The sequence below is a fragment of the Acipenser ruthenus genome, chromosome 6 (assembly GCF_902713425.1).
Source record: "Acipenser ruthenus chromosome 6, fAciRut3.2 maternal haplotype, whole genome shotgun sequence".
Lineage (NCBI taxonomy): Eukaryota > Metazoa > Chordata > Actinopteri > Acipenseriformes > Acipenseridae > Acipenser > Acipenser ruthenus.
The window spans coordinates 7,511,816-7,531,352 of record NC_081194.1 but is presented as its reverse complement, the minus strand read 5'-3'; the positions used below and the strand labels follow the sequence as shown (position 1 = coordinate 7,531,352).

Below are 19,537 nucleotides of genomic sequence, written 5' to 3'. Positions count from 1 at the left end.
TCAGTCACAAGTCACTTTCAATAACACCTACACTGATTAGTATTCTGGAACAGTTATCATTCTTTATTAACATAGTGGTCATGAGATACAGAGACTAACTAGTTGGGCACCCACTGAAGCCCTTTTAAAACTCCATTACTGCTAATCTGCAATGTAATAAGTAAGCAGCTCTTGTCCTTATACACTGCACTGTTTGTTAAATGACACATGGTTCAGCTCCTTTTCATGACATTGTCTCTTTGTGTGCTCTTTAGTTCCTAATAAATTGCTCCCGAAAGAAATAACAGATTTGGGGACCACCTACAGATAAAATATGACATAATTCACCAATACCCATCTGTGCTTTGTTCAATTCTACTTGTTCCACATCTTATTAGAATTCCATGACAGGAAATGCAGAATCCATCAATCTCCTTCACAGTATCTGTGCTCAAATCAGCAATGCACTGAATTGTGGTTCCTCCACATATCTCGTTCACTACATGGCGACAGCACTGTGGGTCTGATTGCAATGCATTCCAGTCATTTTTCATGAAGAGTTTCAAATAACCTGAATACTTGTGTTATCTGTACTAAAAGGAAACAAGACCACTGAAGGAATGTTTGCCTTTGGTGTCTTCGTGAAAATGCAGGGTACAGTACTGAAACTGTTTGGATTCCAACAGTCCCTATGTCATTGTCACCTGCTACAGTAATGTAATGTTTCTCTTGGAGGTCTACAATACACTGTATTTCATTTACTTGTATGCCTGCCATGGTTCTTAAAGACTCCACAGCAATCCGACCCCCTCCCTCTCCTCCCCTGCTTGCTGCCATTGTTTTCATGCACACATCTGTACTGCGATGCACTGTCCATCCACAACTGAAGACAGCTTTTCTTCAGCCACAGCCACACATTTACTCCACTGCACTGCCTCCTGTAAGAGGTTATCACAAATTAAATACTTAACCAAACCTGTTGTGCTCTGTAAGGATTTCACATGTTCAATTTGTTACAGAAAATATTGTAACTTTCGGCTTGCAGTCCTTGCTTCCAGGTATTCTGTTATGCTTGTGCTTTCTAGGTCAGTGGTACTCTTTCTGTCCCCAAGTATTTTTTCCTCTCATTAACAAATATTAAGTTTCCCCTAATGCAGGTCTTCTCAAACTCGGTCCTGGGACCCCCCTGTGTCTGTTGGGTTTTTTTCCAACCAAGCTCTCAATTACTTAACTAGACCCTTAATTGAACTGATAATTTGCTTAATTAGACCTTTTACTTGTTTTTACCTTTTCAGACCTTTTCAGGTCCCTTATAAAAGTTTCCCATAGTAAAAGCATAGCAAAGTGTAATAAAGCATAGTGAAAGCACGGTAAACATTGTAAAGAATAGCAAGGTATGGTAAAGCATATTCATAAACATGGCAAACCAGGGTAAACTATGACATGGGAAACATGGTAAAACTGCAAAAATACTGTTCACAAATATTGTGGTAAACTGTTGCAAGGAATGCTTGTGAATTAAACTCCTTGTGCATTGAATGCGCATCAGACAGGCACTTCTCACTGTAGATGTGCACAAACACACTGATGTATTTAGCTTTTGGCAGCATTACATTTTCATTTATTTGAATAAGAGCTATTGGCCCCTTTCCCAACAATATAAACTGAAATATGTATCTGGTAATAAAAACATCAACAGTAAATACCAGGACAGTCACACATTTCATTTTTAGGATTTTTTTTGTTATTGACGAAACTCATTTTAATATGACCCAGGAAATGGCTTTACTGTTTCTATTCATTGAAACTCAGCATCATGTATTCTGGTATCTTCAGTCATTACATGCACAGACAACATGATCATAAAACCATAGAAATGATGCCAGACACAACCTACTTCTGTTGAAAGGTTTCCTTGAAAAGTAATGGGAACCAAGTTCATATCTAACTTTATACAAAATTATACCCAAAATTAAAGCATCATTTCTACTTCCAGTATGAGAAAGGGAAACAGGAGATTGGCCTATATTTGGTATTTCTGAATCTCAGATGGGTGCATATTACCTGTAACACATGCAAAGTGTGAAGGTGTTAATCTGTCCAAGCCAATCCATTACAGTGCTTCCCGGAGGATTGCTGATTCCCCAGCTAAAATAATTGGTGCTCATGCCTTCCCCAAGTTGTAACACTGTTAAGCAGAAAAATAAAATGATGCCTGTGCCCTGGTATCCTATTCATTTTTTTTAAATTTCACAAGGGGATTATATTAACTGATTAACTATTCCAAAAAAATGTGAGGACCAAACTGGTCAGTCAGCATACTGATGAATGCTTCTAGATTAATTCCTGTTGAATCAGAGACTGCCGCGAGGCTGAGATACCTGTAGGTATGGGTGTTAGTTGAGAACTGGTTCACTTGCTCGGTCACTTGGGCGGTCACTTGGGAGTATTCTTCAATTCTTCACAATTCTTCAGGTTTTGGTTGAATAGACCTGACTGCCTCCCCCTTACACACGAGTATCATGCATCACACCCATCTTCATGGCAGCAGAACCAGTTAGTTAGCTCCCAGGGAATGTCATTTAGGTGACAGAGGCTTCATTTGACAGAACAGCACGTAAACTCCACAGGCAACATCTCTGCACCTCATCAAGACCGTTTCAAACCTACAGCAGGTAAGACAAACTACTACTTCTCAGGCTATAGCTGTTGGCTCAGCCATGGTCACACAAATGAATTCTGCAGTATGCCACAGGTTTTGTTCATAATATAATGTAGCAAGTGATTTACAGTGTTTATGAAGTTTAGAGGTTCTTGTGATTTTACATTGCTTATTGTATTCTGTAGTTGTGTACTGCACAGCAAAGGGGTGCGTCTTTCTCAGCATTAACACTGGCAAGCTTCACCAGAGCTTGTTTACATGTTTAACATTAAAACAGGAGTAGCTGGGTACTGGAACACACATTTGTGTTTTAAACAGGAAACATGCTTGATTAATAAACAAAAAAACTTTTCATTTGCATCTGGTAAAAAAAATAAATAAATAATGGCAGGAAAAAAGATTTTCAGAAACTTTTGTTTCATAAGTCCTTATCATTTTTACTACACAAATCTTGCTATTTGTGCAGTGTGTTGGTATTGAACAGAGCACTAGTAATGTAAATAATGTAAAAAAATAAAAAATAAAAAAAAAATAAATGAAACCTCACAGTTAGTCCTTAAGAAAAGCCCACCAGACATTAACACCTATTTGATCAGATGTTCTGACCTTGACAATGCGGTCTAATGGTCAACACATTGACACAGTAAATTAAAGGTGCTTTTACCTGATGCAGTGCAGTGTATCGAAGTGAATTTGTTTTAGAAGGCATGTTCTGGGCTGTCTCTCAGGGAATTCTGCCTCTGTGCTGGCTATGTGATGTCGAATTTGGCTGTAGTTCCTTTAATAACAGATTATATTGATAGCTGGGAACTTAGTTTGTAATGGAAGAAATCTGAATCAAAAAGCTCACAAAAACTCAAAATGATTATTTTGGTATTTAAAACACAATGCCTGGAAAGCTGAAATGTAGTTCATGTATTTCAAAGAGTTATGTATTTACAGCTAAGGAGGTCTTCACCTTGTGTTTTGGTATTTACGGCTCCATTCAGTACCCTGCACCTGAAAAGTAGTAAACATAAATGTAAACTTATTTAATTTAATATTTATATATATATATATATATATATATATATATATATATATATATATATATATATATATATTTTTATGTAAAACGATTCACAAATTTACAAACATATATACCTAAGTAAAATGATATCATTCTTCCCAGAATTTAAAATGCAGTTCTTCAGATCCACAACTGATTGACCTCAATTGTAGCAGTTACAGCCAACGTAGGTTTTAGAATCCGACATGCATATTGTACCTAATTAGGTAATTTCCCATTGGAAAACATACACTACCAAGCAGTATATCGTTCTTTTCTATTTTATGCAATTTAGTCTAATGAACTTTTGTTGGTACATTGTGTGAAAACCAACAATTTACTATGATAAGTTCATTAGAAAAAGTCTGAGAATAGCTTATATCAGGAATATGAGCATTCCACAGAGAAGGTGAGCACTGTAATGACTGCAGCAGTTGCTTCCCAGGGGTGATACACGTAGATGCTGATGTAGCAGGCAGACCTACAACATAATGAACACAGCAGGTGCCTTGGAGTAGAGGGTTTAGATGCTAGAAACAGTGAGTACATTACCACCTGCCTCTTCTCACTCACCAGGCTATTGCTTTACATTCCTGTCTTGTTGGGCGATTGCGCAGTAATCTCCTGATTCGGAAGCACCTTCTAACTGAGCGCCTATTATCTGCCCTTTATCAAAGTCTGTCAGTCTGCCTTGCCTACTGTGGCTGTGACTGTCTTTGAAAAGAGAGGTTCATTTTTCATATATTGCAGAATGCATGTCAAATTATGCTATTGGCATAAAATGTACAAAGAAGCATGTGCTACAAATGGCAGCCTGTGCTCCTAGTTTTTGTTTTTACCCATTTCTTGTAATAGTTAAAGCAAACTCAGCAAATACATGGGGGCATGTTTGCTTTGAATAGTAACGTGAAAATGTTGGTTATCTTCAGAGTAATGCGCATTCCATGGCTGTACATTACGTAAGAAATAACCCACGACAGTGTGTGAGGGAAGAATTGTCTTGCCGCACACCCTGGATCGGGTTATTTTGCTTATAAAATGGCTACATTTCTTTTTGAAAATAATTACACAAAGTAGCCTTTTTAAGGAAAAAAATAAGAAATATATTATGTATCCTTCCACTGAGAAAAAAATCGTCCTTGAAGACTGTTTGATTGTAATATATATTTTGCACTTTTTTTATTTGCCATAAACATTACATTGAATATTGCCATTTATAATAAAAATTTCAAGGTGAAATGACATTTGTGAATTGAAAGCAGACTGATTTTCCACATCTGAGGAAGGATTCATGCAACAGCCAAACACTGCACTGCACTACACTGGCACTCGAGGGAGTGGCTTCCGATTGTTTTTTTTGTTGGAAATGGTCCTACTCTAGGCTTTTTAATAGTGTTACTGCTACTGCTTGCCTCAGAGTTTTCTTTGTTCTGTTCTCTGACTAAATAACTACTACAGTATATTTGCCAATTTTTCTGTAATTCTTAGTGACAGCGATGAAAAAATAAAAGATTGTTTAGTGATTTAAATGCTGTTTGAGTTGTATGTTGACATTTTTACCTACAGAAACACTCTTTAGATAATTGTTACTATTTATGCGTAGTAATATTAATAGATCAGGTAAGTAAGTTGGTCTATGATGTCATAGCTGTGCGGTAAGACAATTATTACCGCACGGTCATGTGATCTTGTTCAGCCAATCACAGCACTTAATTTATCCAAGCCATTTTATAAATGCAATTACAATGTGAACTTCTTCAGCAGTGCTAATGAAAAGGATTATTTTAATCAAGGACAGTCTTTCTCTCTCGTCATTCACCTGGAAAAAGTTTTTTTTTCGCTGAACAGCTTTCTTTAACACCAGACAAATGGATATTTATTCTGATAAATCTATTTTGTAAATTGTATTACATTAACTGGGATAGTACATGGGATAGGGAATGTGAGATATTAATTGATTTCTTTTTTGATATAAATATAGTGAAATCTATAGGGTCACCAAATGGATAGTTGCAACAGGTATCTGCATATTCAAGGTGCTTCTGTCATTCATTCAACTGAAAACAACATTACCATTGTTACCATTTAATAATAATTATCACTGGGCCAGTGTTGTGTGATCAACTGAATTTGGTTAAGGCGCTGGCTTGTGTGCAGGGTTGCTGGTTCACAGTTAGCACAAATCTGATTACTTAACATGAGAGTTATTTTCCTGATAATTTAATTTGGTTGTTATTAAATGTATCAAATAGTGTAACAAAAGTTTAGCTGAAGAGTATCCCGATTCCTCTGATAAGACATTGATAAAAAAGGTTATGTAATACATGTCTTTTTATTTCAGTTTACACTATGGGCTGTAATTATATAGAGTTTTACCTTGTATTACTCACATGTGACTATCCTATTGTAGTCTGTGGTTTAGTAACATTTTAAGCTGCAATGAAGGACTTGAACACAGGAGTAATAATAGCAATCAGTGGGTGTGGTAGAAAGATATGCACACCTGGATACAGCAGCGTTAGCTCCCAACTTGCCTTGGGGATGCAGGTGGACAAAACATGTTAATCTTCATTGTTTAGTAATCTGATAACTGAGAACAAGAAAAGGCAGGTATGCATTATTTTTGGGTGCACTCTTGCTGTCATACCGAAATCCCCATATGAATGTGTTTAATATAATGTGTATTGTTATTCATACTATAGTGAAAGGAATAAGCTTATTAGTTCCATCTGGTGTATGGTTTTAAACACAGCAAGTGGAGCACTCTGCTCCCTTGACATGGGTGGAGTGTCTTAAGGTACACATTCAGAGTTCATAGAATCAAAGTTCAAATTGGTGATGCTTTTCTCAATCCCAGTTCCTATATCCCACATTGGGAGCTCAAGTAACATTCATTTGAGTCCTACATGTTTTGCAATGACATTATATGCATATAGGTATGCATACAATTTCAAAGCCCTGGAATCCTCCCAATGGCAATGACACCTGTGTTATGCTAATGATCAGGTTGTTCAGTCTTGAACATTAAACCACAGCATGACTCCTCATCATAAAGAACGCTTCCTATATTTTTAAAAACACATCTCAAATTACTACAGATTACCGAAATGAGAGTGCTAGGGTGACACACTGAGAAGAGCCTTACTTTAGTGGACTCTTATAATTAAGCAAGAGCTGCATTCCTCAGCAGGTTTACAGGGCAGTCGCACAAGGCTTTCTTTCATTGCTTTTGTACAGGAGTGATGTTCTTCACAATGAACAGGGCCTGGTATGTCAGGTGGCCTCGGGTGAAAGAATCTTGCAGCGCCACATTTTGGAGGAACACAAATGAACACAGGTTACATTTGTTTATGAAAAAGATATTCATAACCACACAGTGAAAGAGCCTTTATTTTTGTTTTAGTCAAATCGACAAATTTGTGATGTACCTGGAAATTTCTAACAAATGTGACAAGAAAAATGGAATGGGAGGAGAAATGTTTTACAAAGGTGGATATTTTGATATCTGTAGCTTCACACCTTGCATTTTGGGACACTTTTCTCAGTCAGTTGATATCATCTGACAGCTGACTGATGTTGTTTGACTGTGGTATCTTGTTTGTATTTATGACACTGACTAAAGACTCGCAACCATTAAAAAAATTCAGAATGCTGAGTTACAGGTTATTATATTCTTTCAGAAAGCATATAGACTGGCAACTGTAGCAGCAAGCACACAAGCCTGCTCCCCCATTGAAGGCTTCTGGCCACTGTGTCCCTATGTGAACTGAACCACCACACCACTGCTATTCTACCTGCAGCAGTAGGGGGGTATGAATGCCGAATGTAAGATTGGTTTTAGTCAGGAAACAAATTATATCGACCTGAATTAAAAAATGTAGTGTTCGAGAAAGAGGAGATGTCCTTTAGAGGGACAGGTAAGCGTTTTAGCTCAGGGAAGACAGATACAATAGAACTGCTTTTGGCAGAATGACATAATGGTGGGCTGTGTTTTGTATTCTCTTCACAGCTCCAATGTGTTCAAATGACAACAAGTAAAGGGAAAATGTATTTACATTTACTGCCTTTTGATTTGAAGGGGGTATAGATTATTAAAAGAATGGTAACATTAAGTGTCTCTAATTACTAATAAAGATGTACACAAGTACATTGTAACTATGCATAATAGCATTGAAATTATGCGTAAGCACACACTAATTAGAGACACCAACAGTTTTGCTTGTTAATTAAACACATTTTTCCTGTTGTTTGATTCCTAGCATGTGAGAAGCACATGTTATAGCAATTCTGTATTGTATTTTCATGATATTCTGTATAGAAAGCTCTCACTTTGCATATCTTACTTTCAGGTAGTCTGTTGTACCTGGTTATACTTCCTAGGTCTTTCACCTCAGCAATGTCTTCGACTCTTCTCCGTATTTTTTTCTTGTCATTGACAAATCAGCTTAGAATTGGAATGATATGAAGCACTGATATAGAACTGAAACTAAATTCAGGTAGGGTTAGGGATATAATTTCAAATTAATACTGAGAAAACCACATGAAACTGTATACAGTGCATTGAGAATGGTGTGTTTACACCAGCTAACAATGGTTTCGCTGCAGCAACTTTGGGGTGTGCCACACATTCATTCAAAAGAATGAAACCTGTTAATGGCTCATCCACAAAGACACAGAATCTCAAAGAGCATTACGCCAAGTCGTTATTATCGGGATATGATTTCTGAAAGTAAAAAACACCAATTAAAATTCTAGACTTGCTTCTTCTTGCTAGGTTGAAAACATTTTGTATTATACTGTAGCAGATAATGTGAAAAGTGTTGAATTTAAATCAAGGGAAATAATGTTAAAACTTTACAATGCGTTAGTAAGACCTAATCTAAAATACTGTGTTCACTTCTAGTCACCTCGCTACAAAAAGGATATTGCAGCTCTAGAAAGAGTGCAAAGAAGAGCGACCAGAATTTATTCCTGGTTTAAAAGTCATATGCAGACAGGCTAAAATAATTGAATCTATTGTCTTGAATAAATAAGACTATGTGGCGATCTGATTCAAGTATTCAAAATTCTATAAAGTGGGGCTCCTGAGTGACGCATCCAGTAAAGGCGCTCTGCGTGGAGTGCAGGATGCACGCTATAGCCTGGAGATTGCAGGTTTGAATCCAGGCTATGTCATTGCCTTCTCTCATTTGTAAACTTTCTTATGTTCTTATAATGCATTCATTAAAACTATATTTACTTCTTTACAGGGCTCTTCCAGAGGTTTTCTTTGGGACCTGGCTCTGTAATTAAAGACAGATACAATGGTAGGTTCCGAGATCATTTCCCTATTCCAGTGGACATCTGTGGCATGCTACCATAGCTTTTAACCTGGTCAGAGCTGACTAGAGCTGCCATACATTCTCTACAGGCATTTAGTGGTTGTCCAACCCAAACAATATTATTCAACAAATCAATAATATCTTGATAAGTAAAATAAAAAACAAATTCACAAAACTTTAAGGACTGTTTGAAGGAATGTTTTTTTAAGCCTTTAAAGACCATTTTATATAGTCTATAAGCAAAAACAAATTAAGTAAAAACAACTGAAAAAGGTTTACATGAACTTCAGATTGATTTAATTAATTGAAATGGGTTGTACAAACAATCCTTAACAATGTATACATTTTTTTTTTATTAATTTTTTTTAGAGTGTTCAGATCGAAAAAAAGAGGTCACAGAGCCTCTCAGACCACCTGATTCTTGAAGAAAATCAGGAAGGGGGAATCGTTGTACAGAACATCAGTGATGCTTCTGTTGCTGATGCTTCTGGTTTGAAGACAGGTAAAGTCAAGGAAATATTAAACAGTATTTACATATAGGTTTATTAATAGAGTGCACCCCTTTATAACACTGTAGTCAAAGCAATAGGTAAGAGACCATGCTTTGTTTTCCACCTTATAACAAGAATACAAGTGCTTGTTTAATGGCATTATGGGGCAAGTGTAAGCCCTGACCATATCCCCTTCTAACCTCTTCTGCCTTATAGAGGGAGCTATATGTATTATTATGACCGCAGCAGGCCACATTCAGTTTACGTTTTGGAAAACGATAAGTTCATGCATGTAAATATGGCGCCCCTGTTGTGGCTACTCCTGGTTGCTGATTGCATGCTTGAAAATGACTAGTTTATTATGTTATTATGTAGAGATACCACTGTCTCAAATATTGAATGCACTACTATTCAGCAATCATTCATAATATTTTTGATTCTAACAAGCCTTGTTTTATTGTAGGGGATGAGATAGTTGGTGCAACCATCTACTTTGACAATCTCAAGAAAGAGGACGTGTTGAAGATAATGAAACTCACAGAGCCTTACAACGCAGAGATGAAGGTTCATACCAAAAATGAGCTGAAATCTCCATCTGGGGCCTGGGCAACACCTGATTTTAGCATCAGAACTCCAGAAGCAGTAAGTGCAATTTAACTTTCAGGAGGTTCAGTAAATTAAATATTTGATGACACATTTCTATTTTATTTGTTAAACTTACCATCATTCTGTGTTTTTTGCAGATGCTTATGAATTCAGACTACAACAAATTATTCAACAATAAGATCAAGCGACACCTGAAGACAGCAATCTCCTGTGATGACATTTTTTCTGCTTCGAATGCAGACGTGAAAGCACCAGGAATGCAAGTGGACCGTTTGAATGAAGGCATGCATGCTAAGTACAACACAATAAATATTTCAGGACCCAGTGTGTCTTCTCCAGATGTAAGCCTCAAAGGTACAAAACTGGAGCATCCTAACTTTGATGGTGATTGGTCCAGTGCAAATATGAAGACACCAGATGTGAATGTATCCACTCCAAAGATGAAAGGAAAGATAGAAGTTCCTGATGTAGATGTGAATACACCCAATGCTCGCGTCAAACGACCAATGTTTAAGTTGCCATCTTGGGGAGGGTCAAAGTTGAAAGGACCAGTATTAGACGTAGATGCAAACATAAAGACACCAGATGTGAATGTCACCACTCCAAAAGTCAAAGGAGGAATCACAGCTCCTGATCTAGATGTAAACTTACCTAAGGCTGAAGTGAAAGGTTCAAAGTTTACAATGTCAACATGGGGTAAATCAGGTCCTAAAGTGAAAGGACCAGATCTGTCAGGTCCTAATTTGGATATAGATTTGCCTGATGTAAATATCAATGGTCCAAATGTCAAAATGCCATCGTTAAATGTATCAAAATCGAAGTATAATTCACCAGACATTGGCCTCAACATGAAAGGGACAAAAGTCAAAGGCGATCTCAAAGGACCCAACATTGATTTAAATGCTCCAGATTTTGATATTTCAGGACCAAAGCTACATGGACCTGAAATAGACATAGACAGCAAATTTCCAAGAGGAAACATCGATGATCCAAATGTTAACATCAAAACTCCTGAGGTAGACCTTAAAGTTCCAGATGGGAAATTGAAGGCTCCCAAATTCAAAAAACCTACTTTTACCTTACCTAAAATGAAATCAAATAGTCCTAACTTAAAACTTAAAACACCAAAAGCCAAAGGTGGTTTGGATTTGTCAGCTCCAAAAATTGAGGGAGACCTCAAAGGCCCTAATGTAGATCTGAAAGGACCAAAGCTTGATCTAGAAGCGCCTGATCTTGATGTTAATGGACCAGGAGGAAAATTCAAAATGCCAACCATTACGATGCCTGAATTTGGACGCTCCGGACCAAAAATAAAGGGACCTGATTTGGACCTGGATGCAAACATGAAGACTCCTGATTTAAACATCTCAGCTCCAAAGCTGAAGGGAGGAATCAGTACTCCTGATATTGATGTAAATATGCCAAAAGCTGAACTCAAGGGTCCAAAGCTGGATATAAAAGCCCCAGATGTTGATGTTGATGGACCAGGAGGAAAATTCAAAATGCCGACCTTGGAGATGCCTGACTTTGGACTATCAGGACCAAAAGTAAAGGGACCTGATTTGGATGCAAACATAAAGACACCCAAATTAAACATCTCAGCTCCACAGATTGAAGGAGGACTCAGTGCTCCTGATGTTAATGTGAATATGCCAAAGGCTGAATTCAAGGGTCCAAAGCTGGATATAAAAGCCCCAGATGTTGATGTTGATGGACCAGGAGGACAATTCAAAATGCCGACCTTGAAGATGCCTGACTTTGGACTATCAGGACCCAAAGTGAAAGGACCTGATTTGGATTTAGATGCAAATGTGAATATGCCGGATGTCAATATGTCAGCACCAAAGGTAGCAGGTGACCTGAAGGCCCTCAAGGTAGATTTGCCTGAAGGAAGTTTGAAAGGTCCGAAGATTAATATGCCATCCCTGAACCTTTCTGGTCCTCAACTATCTTCTCCAGATGCCAATTTAAATTTGGAAACACCAAAACTCAAAGGGGACATAAATCTTTCTGGCCCAAAACTACAAAGTGATGTAAAGGGACCTAGTGTTGATGTAAAAGGTCTGAATGTTGATATCAATAAACCAGATGTAAAAATTGGAACCCCAGGAGGAAAAATGAAATCCCCCAAATTCAAATTCCCATCCTTTGGATTTTCAGGATCTAAAGTAAAATCACCTGATGTGAGTGTGGCTGCTAATGTCGAAACTCCAAATATAGATGTTTCAGTTCCAAAAGTTAAGGGCGGTATAAGCACCCCTGAACTGGATCTGAAATCACCAACGGCAAAAGCTGGGTTAAACATTCCTGATGCTGACCTTGATGTTCCTAACCCAAAACTGAAGGGTTCAAAGTATAAGTTACCAACATTTAGTTTTCCTAAAGTGCATACCGGGGATGCTGACCTCAATGTAAAGGGGGATATTGATGCACCTACCCTTAAAGCGGCCATCAAAGGCCCAAATGTTGATGTTAATGTCCCTAACATAGGTGACATTAAGGGTCCAAAAGTAGATGTTGACTTACCAAAAGCTGATATGAAAGGTAAGAAGTTGAACACGCCAGAATTGTCTTTATCTGGACCTGATCTTAATACACCCAACCTCAAAGGAGATCTATCTGCTCCAAAATTACAAGGTGATCTGAAAGGACCAAACATTGACATGAAAGGCCCAGATTTTGGTGTTGAAAGTCCAGAGGGAAAATTCAAATTTCCAAAAATAAAATTTCCAACCTTTGGAAGAAATAAAGAGCTTGATATGGATGCAAAGCTCAAGTCACCAGATGTGAATCTTAAAACACCACAAGTAGGTGATCTAAAAGCACCACATGTAAATGTCAATTTACCTGATGCAGATATTAAAGGGCCAAAGCTCAATATGTCATCACTTGATTCTCCAGATGTAGACCTTAACCTGAAAACACCCACAATGAAAGGGCACATTAATGATCCAAATGTTGACCTGAAAGGTGCCAGTTTTGATGTAAATGCTCCAAGAGTCGATGTAAAAGCTCCCAATATTGGCATTGACAGATATAGAGGAAAATGGAAACTGCCTGAATTAGATGGACCCAAAGTGAAAACACCTGAAATTAACCTAGATAGTAATCTTACAGCACCAGATGTTTCAATGCCACCTTTAAAGGGGGAGATACAAACTCCTGGCTTTGATGTCAAAGGTCCAAGTTTAGATGCATCTAAGCCCAGATTCTCTGGACCACAGGTGGATCTAGACACACCAAAACTGAAAGGGGACATAAATGTATCTACACCAACAATGAAGGGCAACCTTCAAGGTCCAAACATCAATGTAAAGTCTCCCAGCTTTGGTATGAATGATCCAGATGTTAGCTATGGAGCTCCACATGGGCAAGTTAGTTTTCCCAAGATAAATGCACCTTCCTTTGATGGTTACACGCCAGAATTTGTAGGACCTAATATAAAACCTGATGTATCAGCCCCGAACACTGATATTAACGCAAAGCTCCAGAAACTTAAAGAACACTCATTGTCTAGAATAGCCACAGACACAGTAGGTGATGTAGATTTCAATATTCCTGAAGCAAGCATCACAGGACCAAATATTAAAACACCTTCACTCAATTATTCAGGGCCTACAGTCTCAGCTCCTAAAGCAGACCTCAGTCTTCAGTCACCAAAAATGAAAAGTGATGCAGGAATATCTGGACCAAGTATTAAAGGCCAGGTCCCAGATTTAGAGGTGGATATCAGTGGTCCAAAAGTAAATGCTACTGCAGATGGTCAAATTACAAGGGGTACATTTAAAGTAAACAAGGCTGTACCTAAAGTTGAAATTGACAGTCAGGCCATTGACAAGAACTCACTCCCAAGGTTTAGTAGCAGTATTGATATTGAAGATTACACATCAAATTCTTTTAGCTTTTCTGACTTTTTAAATTTCGGCCGTAAGAAAGGCTCTGTAGATATAACCACATAAGGCAGTGTTTCACCAAGGTCTCCATCTATACCCTCCAAATTATGTTTGCCAGGACTTGACTTGTCATTTGCCTAGTGACTGGTCATCTGTACATTTGCAAATGGTTTATGACGGTCAAATCATAAATGCATCATGTACCAGAACCCTAAACCTAACTTTGAAAAGATGTTACTGTTTTTAATAACATTTTTCTTTTTCTTTTTTTTTGTAAATATAATTACCAGTACTTTAAGCTGCTATTACAGTATGTACTATTTATTTTTTGTTAAGGTGAAATCATTTTAATCAGAAATTGTTGACAACAGAAATTATATATATATATAGATATATATATATATATATATATATATATATATATATATAGACACACACACACATATACTTTTCCGATGAACAGTTTTAGTAAATGTTAGTGTTTTTAACTATTATGATCCAAGTAGAGAAAACATGCATGCCAATTATTTCATCACAGCGCCATTACTTTGCCAGCTTGTTTACCTACATAAAAAGGGTAGACAGTATTAAATCTAATGAAACCAATCTTGCTGTTCCTCCAGTATTCTGGCCATTTATTTTGGGGATTCAGATATCTTTTTGCAGTATATATTTAAGTTTTTGTAATATATACTTGATTTAGTTTATCATCGTGTATGTTTCTCTTTCAGTGTATTTAGTAATGCATGTTTTTGTCCATCTTGCCTAACATTCTGACACTATTGTAAAAGTCAGACTGTGATAGATAGATATATAAATAAATAATTATGTATAAATTATTATTTTTATTTTTTTTTCTAATATGTACCAGTACTATAAATAAGTAATATTCTTCTGTATGTAAAATCTCACACTATTCTAATGAAGGATTAATAAGGTATATCAAAATATTGGGACATCTGAAAAGCCACTGTAATGATTAATGAATATGTTTGCTATTTAATAAACTATTCTTGATGGTTGAGAACTTTTTTTTTTTTTAAAACACCAATCGATAAGTTTCATGGAGAATAAAATTTGAAAGTAAATAATTGTGCCCCATAGTAGCATAATATATTTAAAATGAAGGGAAATGTTTTTGCTGGGTTCTTCATGTCTTATGTGTAACACTCATGTCTTTAACAACGGTATTCAATAAAAGTGTTTTTTCCCCTCAACATAGTTTCTCTTGTGTATGTTTTCTGATTAAATCAGTATTTGGACACACAAAATAAGATTTTGAAGACTTTTTTTCTGTTTTTTCTGACCGACCACTAAATATACACTCCCATTTTTCAAAACTGCTTAGTTGTGTAAAAACCTGGACTTCTATTTTCATGAGGATACATATTTTCAAAAACAAGTGAGCAAGCATAACATGCAGAGGAGGTTTGAGTTTATTCAGTAAAATGCATATCTTACAAATGATCGTCTATTACCAAAGTATTTACACATTTCAGGCATGGTAATCAATAATCATCAAAAACGTGATTATACAAGACCTGTAGTTACAGGAGTCAGTGTAAGGGCAGTTTAAATAATATATATATATATATATATATATATATATTTTTTTTTTTTTTTTTTTTAACCCCCCGACACAGGCCAGTCGGGAAATTATCTGCACTCAGTAAACATTTACAGAGTAGGGTAATTTAAAATATATGCAGGCACAAAACAGATTACAATGGGTTCATTAGAGTATGTGGCATTGTAAAAAGGGTTTTATAACAGATCCTTTTTTGTATACTATCAATAAACACACAGGAATTAGAAGAAATATAGGTCCATAACCACAAAAAAACACCAAAAATGACAGAAATCATTTGGTCAAAATCCTTTCCTGATTTGTTTTCCATCTGTCTGACATTGACAGCAGAGTGAAAATATTAAAGATTATGCCATTTTAAAAACACTAAACATTTTCATCTCTGGCACAATAATATCCTTCTCTTATTTATGGGGGTTGGGGGAAGAGGATTTGCCAGGCCTATATTTATTTTTACTTACATTGGTCAAGCCTAGACACTAGGGTTAACTACATTGTTGGCAGTGGCATAAAGTCGCTTGGGTATATTGCGTATATCCACACATGCTGTGGCATATCTGGAAGACGTAGAACTCTACTTGTTGGTGCAGTCACAGAAACGAACCAAAGAATACAGTTGCCACTGGGGGTGCTGTTGATGCCTGTATGTGAATGTCACATGATTAATTGACTAAGGGCTGTTATAAAAGATGTGTGTTTGAGGCCTCAGCTTACTCACACAGATCACTAGGTGACACACTCATTTGTGTTCCCCATGGCTTGTTCTGTGCCAGCAGAAAACCCAGCATTCTACTTCATCTTGACAAGCCACAGCACGTGTGGATAACCCTTAAGTGATGTTCTGCCAGCTCTGTAGCACGGCTGCACAAAACAAATGATCCTCTGCCTGGTCTTGAAACCCCGGAGACTCTTAATGGAGTCATGTCTTGGAAAAATAAAAAGGTAGTGCTGTTAAAGTTATCTGCAGTTTCTTCTAAAGCATCACATATGCATCTCCAATTTAAATAAGCACCTTTTGTTGTGAAATGTAAGCAAGGGTCTGTGGATTGGGGGGGTGGGTGGGTGGTGGGGGGCGCTCAATAAAGAACTTGATCCATCTTGACCCATCTAAGCTCGTCTGGTTCCTAGTAGCTGATTTGTCAAGTTGGGTCTTAAAGGATCCAAGTGATTCTGCCTCAACAACATGACTAGGTAGCCCATTCCACCACTCGCCCTCACCACTCTGTGCAAGAAGGGTCTCCTTACCTCTGTCTTAACCCTAAAGCACCAGTCTTAAGACAAGTCTTCTCTTGTTCGCCTTATGTTTAAGGAAATTCACTAAACAGAGGTGGTCTGAAGCCATCACAAGAATTATACACAGCATAAAGTGATTTTGCATCTTATTTACGGAATATAAAATGAGGTATATATTGTACATGGATGAAGGCATTAGTAGAAATATGTCCTTGTCAACCCATCACACAAGATCAGGCTGGCCCCAGTACCATGTTGTTATGGATGTAAAACTTAAAACTAAATAAAATTGACTACGGTTTCCACTAATGCATTCTTCAGATGTTGATGCTGTTTACTTGGAAGACGTGGCACGTACGTGTGTGTGTGTGTGTGTGTGTGTGTGTGTGCGTGCGTGTGTGCAAGTGCGTGCGTGTCAGGCAGTTTGATGCAGGTGTCAATCTGTGTACTGTAAGTCGAAACATCTGAAGTTTGTAACAAACTCACCTTTAACAAAAGCCAACTAAATAAAGAAAAGTTACCTCCCTAAACTAACTATATATAAATATTAATAAAGACGGAAAGGTGAAATACAGCGAAAAGGACGCATAATTCTTTATGTTCCACTTCCCAAAGAAAAAGGAAAATATCAATCATTTAAACCAAACCACAAATATAAGGTTATTTCAATCCTGTTTTTTTTTATTCCTCCAACTAGATTTAAACTGAGCTTGGAACGAAAGAGAGAAAAAAATTAACATTCAAAGAGAAATGTATTTGTAACAATATCAGGCACTGATCAGTAATATTGCACAACAAGGACTTCACTCAATCCAAAATCTGTTAATCACTCCAAACAAACCACATTCAATCTTACAGGTTATTGTTCAAAGCCAAAGTTAGCACTGAATTTCTATTATCAAACAAACCAATAAACACGGTTAACACGTTTAAAGAGCAAACACAGATAACAAACACAGTGTTAGCGACTCAATCCCGGTCACGGTTAGTTTAATAGTTATAAAACCCAGTCCGCTCATATAAGCATGGTAAACAAAGCACAGTCTTGAACCATTCATGTTTTAGTACTTTGGGTATATCCAATAGGCCTCCAACCCTATTAAGGACAATCGATCCAAAGAGAGAAATAAAATACTCCACTTCCAAACAAAGTATCAAATAAACAAAAATCAAATAATAAATAAAACCCAGGTTTGATCTCACCACTCCCGGGTACCCTCTTGCTTATAGATCGTTGCACCTCAAGAATCTGGAGACTCCAGTCCATGCAATGTAAGTATTCGTCAGATTAAAAGTTTGCCGAATACTGTAAATACTTAGCTTTCAAGCAATAGTGATACAAATACTACTAAACACAGAGCTAACTGGAGAATGGCGATGAACTTCTGAGTAGTGAAACAAACAAACATATTCACTACTTTTTAACAGTTTCCCTCATTGCTACGTTCCCCAGCATAGTAATTGCTCATAGAAACCCTGATTGCCCAAAAATGTGGACACACACCTTGAGCATACATAACTCCATTGAGAAAAAAATGTAAGAACACCCCCTCCCGAGCCGATACGGAACTGCATTATTTATAGGAAAAACGATAGGTGGCTTTAAAGGGATATTCTAACAATGCACCATTAATAGAAGAATTTACTACGTAAGAAAAACAAAACATAAACCAGATACCTGGCCAGGTTTAAATGCTGTGCAATTAAGTCCAACACATGGTGCGATTCTTGCACCATATAGAAACATTTATTATTCTTTATACAGCAGTCACCACAAGCTTATGCAGTTAAGGCACATCTACTGACAGTTCATGACAGAGTCATAATTTTTTTGTCAATTTTTTCCATCCATGTTCTTACTGAACATTACAGGATTTTTCAAGATGGTCAGCCAGGAATAAGACCAGCTTAGGCATGAGTGGGTGTAAGAATCATACAGGAACACCAAGTTGTGTGTATAGGTACGATACCCACTGTGCCATGTGATTGTGAGAGAACACTTCATTGCAATCAGAAAGGTTGAGCTGTGAACCTGCATGTACTGAATGAGCAGAGGGCTGCATTTCAAGGAAGCAGGATTTAGTGGTAAATGCGAAATTTAACTGCGGACAACAGAAATCGCAAAGCTAGCAAAAACAGGAAAAGTTTACAATTAACAAAAGTAATGCTAAAATCTCCTACTTACTGTATATTTATATTTTTGCATTACTCTACATTCCTTTTCATAATATTCCCCCCCCCCCCTCCTTTATCCCACTGTAGCTTGCTTCAAACTTCAATGCCTAGTATTTACAGCTGCAGGCAGAGAAAGGACAAGAGCAGCTATCGATCCTGTGCACCCCTTACATTGAAGTTCACAATGTCATCCACATCGCTATAAAAAAGACAAGACGCAGTGTAGTCTGGTCACTGACTTCCTGTCTTCTCAAGCTTGTGAAATCACATACCATACACTAGGGTATATGTAGAAAGGCAATTCAATAACAGTCTCCGGTACTGCTTTCAGATTTAAGAGCTCCTCACTGTGTCTTACAGCAGAAAAGACGTGTGCTTGGTCCAAATCAGCAAAGGTATTATTAAAGTACTGAAGGGGTTGTTAAAATACTAGCAAGTTCAACTACTACCGTAGCACGCCAGCCTGCATTCCCGTATCATACAAACAACCAGATTCAGAGTGCCCTCAATCCTTGGCTTGTTTTTTTCCCCCCATAAGGAG

At 37.2% G+C, this 19,537-nt stretch overlaps 1 protein-coding gene across 1 annotated transcript; it reads left to right on the top strand.

Annotated features, from left to right (window-relative positions):
- Nucleotides 1-2,440: 2,440 nt before the first annotated feature.
- On the top strand, nucleotides 2,441-15,217 carry LOC117410841 (neuroblast differentiation-associated protein AHNAK-like). Its single transcript, XM_034017727.3, has 5 exons — nucleotides 2,441-2,654; nucleotides 8,939-8,995; nucleotides 9,380-9,512; nucleotides 9,965-10,143; nucleotides 10,245-15,217. The coding sequence occupies exons 2-5, from the start codon at nucleotides 8,993-8,995 to the stop codon at nucleotides 14,064-14,066; spliced, it is 4,137 nt and encodes a 1,378-aa protein (XP_033873618.3). The 5' UTR covers nucleotides 2,441-2,654; nucleotides 8,939-8,992; the 3' UTR covers nucleotides 14,067-15,217.
- Nucleotides 15,218-19,537: the final 4,320 nt, after the last annotated feature.

Excerpts from the sequence above, each read along its gene's own strand:
- LOC117410841 (XM_034017727.3), top strand. Across the intron at positions 9,513-9,964 it reads TGCTTCTGGTTTGAAGACAG|GGGATGAGATAGTTGGTGCA; the intron begins GTAAAGTCAAGG and ends GTTTTATTGTAG. Across the intron at positions 10,144-10,244 it reads GCATCAGAACTCCAGAAGCA|ATGCTTATGAATTCAGACTA; the intron begins GTAAGTGCAATT and ends TGTTTTTTGCAG.